The sequence below is a fragment of the Staurois parvus genome, unplaced genomic scaffold (genome assembly GCF_062004578.1).
Source record: "Staurois parvus isolate SC_StPar_1 unplaced genomic scaffold, SC_StPar_1.0 ptg000277l, whole genome shotgun sequence".
Lineage (NCBI taxonomy): Eukaryota > Metazoa > Chordata > Amphibia > Anura > Ranidae > Staurois > Staurois parvus.
The window spans coordinates 191,924-204,732 of NW_028318073.1; the positions used below are offsets into that span (position 1 = coordinate 191,924).

At 40.8% G+C, this 12,809-nt stretch overlaps 1 protein-coding gene across 1 annotated transcript in view; it reads right to left on the minus strand.

Annotated features, from left to right (window-relative positions):
- Positions 1–12,809, minus strand: part of SOS1 (SOS Ras/Rac guanine nucleotide exchange factor 1) — a 308,846-nt gene that overhangs the window by 62,192 nt on the left and 233,845 nt on the right. Inside the window, exons 12-13 of the mRNA XM_089681755.1 lie at positions 9,330–9,452; positions 3,140–3,243 (exon numbers count right to left, since the gene is read on the minus strand). Of these exons, the coding sequence (XP_089537881.1) occupies positions 3,140–3,243; positions 9,330–9,452 (227 nt within the window). The remainder of the gene's footprint in view (positions 1–3,139; positions 3,244–9,329; positions 9,453–12,809) is intronic.

Sequence of the window (12,809 nt, forward strand, 5' to 3'; positions counted from 1 at the left end):
TCACTTTACTTGTTGATAGTCATAATGCTATGACTAAACTTTCCAAATAAAAGGGCCAGTGTACTGTCCTTCAGACTTCACGAGTTCCGGACTGCGGCCAGTGCGAGTAGAAAAGGTCCCGACATCAGTGGAAAAATAATGCTCTATTGTTTGGTGTTAGTGGAAGGAATTCTGCCCATCATTGATGTCATTGGACCCTATCATTTGTGTCACTGGGAGGAATTGTGCCCCATCATTGATCGCTATCAATTGTGTCACTGGGAGGAATTGTGCCCCATCGTTAGTGTCATTGGAAGGAGTTGTACCTCCTTTGTTGGTGTAAGTGGGGGAAATTATACCTAATTAGTGGTATCAGAAGATGAAATAGTGCCCCAAGGGCCAGATAAAAGCAAGCAAAAGGCTGCATCTGGCCCCCGGGCTGAAGTTTGGAGACCACTGCTCTAGATGTAGGAGCAACATTCTTCCTGTTCCATAAACTGTATAAAAGGTGCTATGCAGAAGTCTGATGTGTAGTAAAAATCATTCTGATATCTTTCAGGATATGTAAAAGTTATTAAATGGTCCTTCTAATGTAGTCCTAAAAGGCAAACATTGACCTGGTCCCAATACAGTAAAAAATGACATTGTAAGCAATGAGTAGAGAAATACCCTGAACTGCCAAAACTGCACTGCCACTATACTAAATGTCACAAAATCCTCTCAATTTACTATAATTCGAGGTCTACATAATTTCTGAAACCAGACCAAGCTGGAAACTGAAGCAGGACATAAATGTGTGCTAATGAACACACTTGATCCCTAGGTTATCTAATAGGTAGTGCTTTAAACTCTGGACTCCATACTGATTAAGAGGTTATTAAATAGGTAGTGGTTGAAACTCTGGACTCCATGCTCTGCAACCTGCAAGCTTAGGAACAGAGATTTTCATGAGGCTAGATTATCAGTAACCACAGGAATTTGCAATACATGGTGACCTGGACTGAAAGCCAGACTGAGAATTAGGGATGCTGTTTTCATAGGCAGTATTCTTTATGTCCATTTAAATTACACATTTTCATATTTGATTGGTATACAATTTAAGCTGCAATTCTCACCTTTAAACATATCTTCCACACACGGTCGTCCAGCTGCAGTGTGTGCCTTCCAGCGTTTTAGTGCGCCCGGCAAGGACAGGACAGCATCCAGCCCCGCTGTAGGCAGCCTGTCAAAGTCTATGACAAGCTTTGGCTGGGCAGGGCTGCATGTTATACTGAGTGATACTGAAAATCTGGAAAGCTGAAGACCTGCCATAGATTATGACAGGCTGCCTGCAGCAAAGCTGGATGCTGCACCTGCACCTGCACCAAAAAGCAGTAAAGGAAACACTGCAGCTGAATGGTCTAGTGCAGGGGTGGGCAAACTTTTTGACTTGAGGGCCGCAATGGGTTCATATATTGGACCCGGAGGCCGGACCAAGAGTAGATGAATGATGTGTATGTGTCATCCATAGTAAGTATAGTAATATTCCCCCATAGTAAGCATAGTAATTAATCCCCCATATAGTAATTCATCCCCATAGTAATTCGTCCCCCATATACTAATTCGTCCCCCATAGTAATTCATCCCCCATATAGTAATTCATCCCCCATAGTAATTCATCCCCCATATAGTAATTCATCCCCCATAGTAATTCATCCCCCATATAGTAATTCATCCCCCATATAGTAATTCATCCCCCATATAGTAATTCATCCCCCATAGTAATTCATCCCCCATATAGTAATTAATCCCCCCTATAGTAATTCATCCCCCATATAGTAATTCATCCCCCCTATAGTAATTCATTCCCCATATTAAGTCCCCAAGTCCCCCCTGTGTCAATTCACTTACCTTTGCTCCGCGCGTTCCTCTTGTTCCCGCACCGTTCCGGTGTAGCATGAAAATCTGTCTCCTATGAGGATCTGTCCCCCTCGACGTATCTGCGCATGTGCCAGTTTCAGGCATTAGCAGCCGATCGGCGATCTCCGGCACATGCGCAGATACGTCGAGGGGGACAGATCCTCATAGGAAACAGATTTTCATGCTACACCGGTCTTCAGGGCGGACTGTGAGAGGAGACTAGCGGTTCGGATTAAAAGGTCCGCCGGGCCGTAGTTTGTCCATTGCTGGTCTAGTGTGTATGGTGCCTAAAGCTGAGCTCTAGGCATGTAGCTAAAATGCAGTTAAAATACATATATATTTACTGATTTACCTGCAAATGTGTTTGCAATTTTAGCCTGCTTTTCTTGGCACAACTTTGCCAGTTAAAGATCACTCTGCTAATTCCAGACTTGGCATTACTCATTAGGTCAGCTTCAATCTCACTGGACAAGGATGATTATGGTGATTTCCTGTCCAATAAGAAGGCTGGGAGCAGAGCGTTGACAAGGGAAGCTAAATTTCTGAACCGGCAGGATACATTGCCTAATCAAGAACTGTGTGTGTCACTTGCCTGGCTGTGAAAATGCAAAATCACAAATGCTCTGACAGATAGAACAAGAAACATACACAGTATATTCCAACATTGCATTTAGTACTCTGATTGCAGTTTTGCTTTAAAATGAAAAAGACCAAAACAAACAGATGTACTTAGATTTATTTGTATCTGTGCATCTTTCCCGGGTAGACCTGCTGAGAAAAGGGACAGAAAGACCTGGAAGTGACATTTTACATATTGCTTTTGGGTTCTAATATTTCTAACCTACACATTCTCTGTAAATGTGTACATCATGAGATCTCTGAATAGGGCTCACTCATTTCAGAAATGCTTGGAAACTGTTGGCAACGTATTAGTAAGCATTGCCAAGCATTTTGTGTGTAATTTGCTAGCAGTTTTAAAAAGCATGGGCATTTTGTGTTATTTCCTGTGAAATCACTAAACGATGCATGCAGCACATTTTTGTTTATAAGCCTTTCATCACAAAACCTTGATTCGAACAACCCCTAGAAAAACAATGCACTGTCACTGTTAAACAGCAAAAAGTTTAGAACCGTAAGGAATAAACATAAGGCCTGATCTGCAATCAGTCAATTAATTTTGACAATTACTTTAAACACAAGAAGAAAATCAGCAACTAGTAAATGTGAATCCATGCTCTGAAATGTAGATACGAGGCCATACCTCTGACTGTTCCTATAAATTCTTCTAAACGCACTAATAAGTCTGCATCTCGTTCAAAGTCATAGAAGTGATGTTCTACCCAGTGTCGACAAACATTTAAAACTCTGAAAGTGAACAGAACAGAATTTGTAATTAGTATAACCTGGTAGCTTGTCCTATGACAACTGAATATCTATAATGATACAATACTGCAAAGGTTCACAGGAACAAAAGTATTATACAAGATTGGAGAAAAAAAAAAACCCATAATATATACACACAGCCATAACATGCAACAGAAAAACATTTTATTTCTTCTGCACCTTAGGGCCCGCTCACACATGTGCGGATTATGACAAATGAAGCAACGCTCATTATCGCACCTATAGCATTCATGACGTGTTTTCGTAGCATTAAGGAAGCATCAAGAATGCTTGTTGAATGCACCTGAAAGTGTTGTTTTTGTATTGAAAAATGCTTAAAGTGTAAATTCACCCATCGTAACTGCATATATAGCCTTTATGGTGTGTTAGTAAAGCGTTTTATAAAGTGTTGGCTGAGTGCTGGGGAGAGAGGCAGTGGAGGTTCCTGTATCCCAGAATGCACTGGAAAAAAGAGAGAGAACTAGGATAGAGCAGGTCCACCCATATCATGTTCGTACAGAGTAGCCATGTGGTGACACCATTTGCTTCGGTGTCTAGACAAAAGCATCCAGCAATGCTGACAGTGACAAGCAGGAGTAGAGGCACTGAACATTATTTTTGTGTCAGCTAGAAACCTTGCCAGAGAGTGTCTGTACATGTAAGAGACCTTGCCAGCAAATGTCATGAATGCTGATATTAATGTATATCCGTAGGAGTTGTGGAATAGCATAGAGGGAAAAAAAAAAAAAAAGTAACAGATCTGGCAACAAGTCACCAAGTGGTTATTATCCTTAGATTGAGAGCTGACCCTACATTGAGACCTGTGATGACTGGGTTTAAACAAATCTTGCATAAGAATGGTTCAAGGGTGAGGGCAAAAAAGGAGAGGGGACAGGGGGCATCCCTGCCCTGTCCTATTAGTAATGGGGAAGGGTGCGGAAAGAAGCCCATTGGCTCTGACTTGTGCCATCGGAGTAAAGCATACTTTAGATATCCAATTGAGTATAGCATTCCCGAGACCGATACAATGTAGAACAGAGAACATAAACCGCTAGTTTACCTGGTCAAACGCCTTCCCTGCATCTGTACCCAGAAACACACATGGAGTCTGACTGGCCACATGGATCAGGTTCAGAACCTTAACAGTGTTGTCTCGGGCTTCGCAAGTCAGGATAAACCTGACTTGGTCTAAATCGTTCAATTGTGGTAAGTGCTGTTGGAGATGGGAGGCTAATATTTTGGTAAACAGCTTAAGATCAATGTTCAACAATGATACTGGTCTGCAACTACCACAAGATGTGAGATCTCTGCCTTCTTTAATTAATATTATTTTGTTTGCCAGTGTTCCAACCCCCTGTAGGTGGCAGCATAACTTGACTGTTAAATAATTCTTAACATCCATGTGTCCCCCACTGAACAATAAAGAAAACAGGATTTTTAACTTACCAGGATAAAGTATTTGGGTACACTATATTATGTTGCTGCCTTTGGAGGAGTGAACACTGGCAAACAAAAGCAGTAAAGACAGACTGGTATAACCCCTCTAACTCTCATCATGTCTGAGGTTTGCGGCAAAGAAATATTACGAGCATAGGGAAGGGATCTTTATCATTTAATGCATTCCAAGAATAGGGTTTTTGACATGCCCGTAAAATCCAGTTCTTGGAGTACAATACAGGACACAGTATCTTCAATTTTCAACTATGGGTTATTTGCAGTTCATTTCAAGTAATTGAAAACTGACAAAAAAAGAAAGCTTCAGAGACATCCTCAATGTAACCCCTCCCACTTACTCTCAGTTTGCCTCAGATTTTTAGCAAGCCAAAGGAAGATAACACAGGAAAGAGACAAGTGTCATGTCCTGTATGCCAATAATCAGATTTTACTGGCAAATCAAAAATCCAAATTTTCTTAGTAGTACAGTACAGGACATAAGATGTTAGTCTTTAACCATGCGATGCCCAAAAGCAATCCAACTGAGGAATAGGCGACACAGCAAACAAATACCAACTGGCCCCCATTACGAACAGGTCAGAAAATGTAGGATAGATCTAGAGAGCAGCTTGTAGCTCTTTACACCCAAAATTGGCATCAGAAGAGGCCTGAAAAATCACCAAGTAAAACTTAAATAAGTGAAAAAAAAGACAGCTGACTTATAGAAATAAATGCCTCATGCTGAAAAGCCCATGAAGCACTAACAGATCTGATAGAGTGCACCTTAACAGGGAAGGGAAGAAACCTTGTTTTGCAAGTTTGGGACCTGTGTTTTTTGTTTTTTAATTCTTTTAGTATTCAGGAAATTCAGAATTGCAACACAGAACAAAAACACAAATAGATGACACCACCATGTGATAATGTATGAATGGGAACTGTAAAACACAATTTAGCAATACAAAACATACACATTTAGAAGAGCGGTTGGGTAAACCCTTGCAGAGATTACTTATGACATCCAGGGGTCGTTGACAATCCGCATTAAAAGTTGAATTCCGAGGCATTTTAAACATTTTATATGCAAGAAGATGACTAAGAGGCAAGAGGGGTGTGGTCTCTAAAAAAATAATAATGCCGGAATACAAGCCTGTGCAGCTGTAAGGAAATGTTTAAGGAATTTTTAAATTTATTTTTGGATAATGCAGTGTCATTCAGGAGGTAAGCAGCTGGCTTTCTATTGAGGGTCACTCATGTTAGGGCCTTGATTGTATTTTCTACTTCATCCCAGAAGTGCCTACTGGCCAGGGAAGCCTTGTGTGAGAAGCGGAGGATTTTCCCACTCTGGATTTGAAAATGAGCTGTTGAGGACTTGTTCCCATTGACGAAAGAAAAGGAGTTCCAGCATGTCGCCCAAGTCAGTTAAGAGAACACAGAGGTGAGAAAGAGTGTGAAAGTGGTTTCCTGTGTAGGTAGGTCTGCTTGAATAAGGTGGGCTGGCGCAGCATTTGTTGGTCGGCCAGAAGGGACCAAAGATGTGCATTCAATTCAGCGTGGAGACCACAGCTTTAGACCATAAGATCGAATGATGACATGTCTAATCCACCTATCAACGTGAGAAGCAGGGACCCTTCAGGAAGAACAAAGAAGGGAACCTGATTGCCTATAAAGCTTTATCTGAAAGGTAGGCTTTCACAGCATGCACCACATCAGGACAGGGAAGAGAAAGTTTTTCCAGATGTTTTGGAATAGGATATAAGAAGAGGATGGAAACAGGAAACCACATTAGGGAGAAAAGAGGCTTTAGGTCTCAAGACAACCTTATCCTTGTGTAACACTAGGAAAAGCTCTTTACAGTATAAGGCAGCTAAAGCTTAGAAACAGATGCCTGATGCTTAAAGTGGTTGTAAACCTTTACGTATACCCAGCGAAGTGACTGGCCTCAGGTGATGCACAGAGATAAAACAAATCCTCCTACATAAGTTTGTACCTGTCTATCTTCAGCCGACTTTTTTTTTTTTCTTACATCCGTTCAATGTGCTGAATTTTTAAAACTTTTCTGAGAGTTCAGAAAAAGGGAGCAGACAGCTGAGATTACACACTTCAAAACTCAGTTAGGAGAGCTCTGGCAGTTGAATGGAGGAAAGAGACACACCCCCTCCACACAGCTTACAGGAACGAGATGAGGCTGTCAATTGCTGGAAGTCTGTCGCCTGTCACCATTTTTTTCTTGGCGTCAGGAAAACTTGTTAGAAGTGATTCATGCTGATAGCAGATGAACGAAGCAGCAGACAGAAATGGCACTTCGTGCTCTTTACTGAGGCAAGTACACACGACAGAGGGATATTTCATGTCTGAGGTTTACAACCACTTTAAAGTCAATGGACCCCTAAAGAGTGTGCCTTAACAGGAAAGAGAGGAACCCTCTCTTGTTTAATCCATCTAGTAATGCTGGAGCGAGGAGCAGGAAGCCCCATGCGGGAAGCAGAGAGGAGGTAATAGCAATGAGAAGGGCTACCTTGTGAGAAAGGTAAGGTAAAAAAAATATTCCTAATAGGCTCAAAGGGAGGCCTCTGAAGTACAAAAAGAACCATATTAAGGTCCCATGGAGTCACTGTATATACTGAGCACAATAAAAATAAACAGTCCCAAGTAAACTATTTCCTGCTCTCTCACTGCTGCTTCCCTGTACTTCCAGTCTTCACAGGAAAGAGTTAAAAGTGACAGCGCAGTCTCAAGCCAGACTCTTAGCCTGGAGAAGGGAGGAATGAAATGTACAGAAGAGCAGGGAAGTGCCTAGCACTATCCTAGGCTATGGGGCTGTGTTTTTTTTAATAATGCACACAGCATAAGGAGACACTCTAGTCCCTGCATGCAAGGTGTGGCTCAATAGGATGCTGCAAGATAAAAAAGCCACCCTGAAACAGGCAACCCAGGGCAGCAGTCTTGGCAACAGGTAAATAGGCAAGTCCTAAAACATACAGAAGCTGCATATTCCGTATTTCATTCAATCAACTGATGAAAAACTGGGGGTTTAAAATCACTTTAACTAAGGTACGAGAGGCCAATTCTCTCTGAATCTAAATGGCCAAGGATGAAATTAGCCCTAACCAAGGCTGAGATTCGTACTCAAGGCAAGATGCTGCTCTAGACCAGACTAGTGGAAGAACAGGATTCACCCCACAGACTATTTCCTAGGATGAAATTATCTGATCTCACAAGAAGCAAGATAGGCTTTTGCAGGCAAGATGGTAAACGTTGCAAGACACTGATTTTTTTAGCCTTCGAGAGAGTAGGAATGACAGATAGGCCTGTGTCCCTTAGGCCCTGAGCTTTATAGCATAACTAAAGGATAAACTTTTTTTTTTTGGATAGATTAAGGGGTAGTTATAGACACTGTCAGTGGTAAGGAAGTGAGAGGAAATCCCTACAAAAGGAAAGAAATTCCTGATAGGAACCAGAACTAGTGTCCCCACTGGAAGATTTCCCCTCTTTTCCTGTTTTGGTGACAACCCAAATTTGGGATTATCTTTCAGTGGTAACAGGGGTACAGAGAGCAATAAAAACTTGCTTCACAGGTGTTAAAATCACTCTCCACTCCATCCAAAACAAGAAAAATAAGGTTTTGTCTTTAGTTGTACTTTAACAGCCAAGCCATTAAAGCCAGAAGCTGAGAAAAAGGATAGTGGACTGGTCTCTAGGACAGACGGTATGCATGATCCAGAAGAGCCCACGTAGTGTCTTCCAGGAGTCTGAGTGAATCCAATTACTACGTCCTTCTGGGCCAGTGTAATGAGAATCACCTGAATGCCCTTCATTTTAAACCTGTAGAGCAGACAAGGGAGAGGCTGGAGAGGTAGAAAGATTATGAGGAACAGATTAAACACATGTTCTTTGTGAAGGTCCAAGGGTCTCTGGACAAACCTGTCCAGTTTTCTGGTCTCCATGGTTAAGCCCTTTGTGGGGTGAAACGCATTGGAGTAGGAGGTGGAGATGCATTTGATTAGCACTGATCACTGTATTAGTGTCAATGGTGATGTCAGTGTCAGTTAGCCTGTGTCAGAATGCCTGCTGTACAATCACAGTCCCACTATAAGTCGCTGATCGTTGCCATTATTAGTATGAAATTTTTTTTTAAAAATCCACTATATATACCGTCGCTATAATTTTCATGCAAAGCAATTACTATGCACTTATTGGGATATTTTTTTTTTTTTTACCAAAGACAGGTAGCAGAATACATTTTGGCCTGAAATTCATAATTAAATTAGTTTTTTATGGGATAGTTTTTATAGAAAAGAGTAAAAAATATTTTTTTTTTTCCCCCAAAATTTTCAGTCTTTTTTAGTTCATAGCGCAAATAAAAAACCCAGTGGTGATCAAATACAAGCAAAAGAAAACTCAATTTGTGCGAAAAAAATGATATAAATGTAATTTATGTACAGTGTTGCATGATCGCGTAATTGTCAACTAAAGTTACGCGGCACCATATAGAAATAAATGGCCTGGTCATGAAGGGGGGTAAATCTGGATGTCAAGTGAAAATACACACTCACTTTTCAGGTTTTCAGCATAATTCATCTGATTTTTTTTTTTTGAATTTTAATTTGGTAGCAAACAGAGAAGGAAAACCATACCTTAGCTGTACAGGTTGTACATATTCTTTCCTAAATCTTTTTAACTCTGCACTAAGGGGTTGGTCTCCATTTTCCATAGCAATTCTGTCGGCTTCAGTCGGTTCAGGTTCTGGTATTTCAAACCTAAATACAAAACACACAAAACATATTTAAATAATTTCAGGAAGGTTTATAAAAAGGTGTCTTTATACACTAATAAAAGATAATGGATATAGTAGTGACAAATCCAAATAAGTTCATCCAGTTACAGAATTATCATCTTTGAAACAATTTTAGAATCTTATAATATTACATTAACTGTGCTGAAGAATTGTAGGTTTTAGATCTAGGAGAAAAAGAAAGTGGCGTAGGAGACAGCACACCAGTGATATAATTATATATGTATGTGTCACAATATAGGTGCTCTGCCCGTCCCAGTTATTAATTCCTTTATTAATCCCTTGTGCCCAGAGGAAGTACATCCTCAATTAGTGTTCTACTTCTGTGTGCCAAATGCTCCTAGCTGTAATTAATGCACCCCCTCCACCCGCATCCTGCCAAAAGGTCCACAAATTTAATTAATGTATTCTCCCCACTGTCATTCTGTTGTACAGTTACAAATTCAATTACTGTATTTCCTTTCCTGTCCATCCTGTCTTGTGCCCAAATGTAGTACATCCCTAATTAATGCCTTACTTTTTGTGCCAGAGGAAGTGCTTCCCATCTCCAATGCAATTAGTGCCTTTCCTGCCAAATGTTCCCTAATTCAATCAAGGCATCCCCTCCATTGTCATCCAAATGTCCCCAAAACTCAATCAAGGCATTTCCTCCATTGTCATCCTGCTAATGACCCCCCTCCACCTCTCGTCCTGCCCTGGTTTAAGAGGTCGGTGCTGGGCTCTTCCCGGGCATCCATTCTGCTGTGCAGTCACTGAGGGATCCCAGATGCGGCGGGACTCTAGTGGCCAGACTCTGTCTAAGCCCCATTGGACTAAGGGGGACCCCAGAAGCTACATCAGCCCTGCCTGAGACTACCACATCAGCTTTGCCTGAGGCTACCACATCAGCTCTGCGTGAGTGTATGCTTCCCCTGTGTTATCTAAACTGTTTGTGAACTGCCTCCTACCTCCCTGTTGGATTACAAACTGCTGTAGAGACTTTAACTTTGTCCACCGGGGCTGGATTACAAGTATTTTGGGCTCTCTCTCTCTGCAATTTCCCCTTTGAGTGACTGTTGTCTGTTTCAATAAAGCTTTAAGTGTTTGCCATCTGCCCTGTGTGTTCTGTCCTGCCTACCCTCCGTTACAGTATGGCTTATGTATAAAAAACCAAGCAGTCTTTTGTAGTTGTACTGTGTGCTGGCTGCCAAATGAGGGAGTTAGAAGCGACTCTATGAAAATTCAAAAAGGATAAAAAAAGCAGCGCCATCTGAGTGTAGTATAACCATACAACATCTTTAAATCACAAGTAAAGCAATTCACAATAAAAAGACATGTAGCAGGCCTGTAATGTGTCTCAGTGCTTAGCGGACACAGTTACAGCAGTGAGATACATTACATGCTTGCTACAAGTCTTGTTATTGTGAGTTGCTTTACTTGGGATTAAAAATGTATGGTTATACTACACTCAGATGGCACTGCTTTTTTATCCTTTTAGGTTTTATATCTAACTGCTTAAAGAATTGCAAGAAGTGCAAATGATGGTAATTTTGATAGCTCCACATCCATTGCCTGGGATGGTGTGCAAGTATTAAATCAGCACTGCCTATTGTCTTTACACAATATACATAGAGCTTTCATATGTAGTATAAATGTGCATTATCAGAACCAGTTCAGGGCTGCCAGTAAGAGCTATCGTTTCTCTTTTGGTTTTTATTTTTAAGACGTGGGCCCAAAAACAAATTCTTCAGCATTGTATTCCTATGAAATGAAGCACTGTATGGTCACTGAATACTAAACTTTCTGTATGCCCTGCCTCTAGGAATCTGGACAAATTTAACAATAATATATCTGGACATTCAGTATATCTGGACAAATATAACAATCAAGTGAAAGAAGCTGGCAGCTACTAAGCAGGGAAAGAAGGTGGCAGTAACACAATATAGCCTTCCAATAAAAAAACATTCTGAACTAGCAATATGCCTAACACAGAGAACAGCACAAAAATAACACTTAACAGGAGAAAAGAATTTTAAGAAATTAATTTCTCATCCAGTCTTTATTGGGGGGGGGGGGGGGGGCGCGGGGGGGGGAATGCCAAAAACAGTCCCAACAGTCCCAAAAAAACATGAAGGAAAAACTTACACCAACAGGGAGCCTTACATTATCAACTAAACTGTTAAAGAATTTTATTGCATCAATTCAAGACAACATCCACAGATATACAACAAGGGAAGAGAGACCTCTGAAACATTTCAAGCTCATTACGTTTAATCAGGACATACCAATCAAAGGCTACACATGTACAGTATGTGGCTTTTCATTATTTAATTGATTTTTGTATGTATGTTTTGTTTTGAGACTAATACTTTGGTAAACTGAAGGATGGTATTGCCCATCTACGAATTTATATATATTCATTGTGCTGATGTTTAGAGATATTTAACATATTTAGTTTCAGTTTGTTTTATAGAGCAATAGTACCTTATTATGTCTAGGTTTCCCCTGTTGTTTTATACATGGTATTATCCAAGAGGGTTAACAACCAGGGATGTACCGAAATTTCGGCCACCAAAACATACCGGCCGAAAATAGCCCCATTGGCATTTTTCCCGATAGGAAAAATGTAGCCGATACAGGTGCTGATACAGGAGACTGTGTGTACTGCAGATGTGAGGGGGGGTGAGGGCGCGGCGGAGAAAGGAGCAGTGTATACAGTGACTGACTGTCACTTTATGTCAGTGCCGTTTTTTTAAATGTAATTACCGGCTTTTTTTTCTTCACTATAGCTCACAGAGTTAGCGATCACTTTCCCCCCAGCTGAAAGAAACAAAGTTTCCTTTTAATTTATTTCCCCAAGTTAAAAGAAACAAAAAGTTTCCTTTTAGATTATTTCCAGAGATTAAAGAAACAAAGTTTCCTTTAGCTCCGGGGAAAGTGACTAATTCCGTGCGCTATAGTGAAGAAGAAAAAAAGCCGGCAATTACATTTAAAAACCATCACTGACATATAGTTACAGCCAGTGAGGAAGCCTCTCTGTATACACTGCTCCCCTCCATGCACACACTTCCCTTCACCCCCTCTCCCCTACAAAGAGGACCTGTCACTCATATGCTATCACATAGGGGACTATTGGTCCCCTATGTGATACCAATAAAATCATAAGTAAAAAAAAGAAATATACATGAAAGTAGAAGAAAGAAAAAATGGAGCCTCCCCACCCCCACATACGCAGACATTTTGGCTTGGTTTTCACCACATGCATTCTGAAATTTCGGTATCGGTTTCGGCAGCAGAATTTTCATTTCGGTGCACCACTATTAACAACCAATTGTGTTCAGTT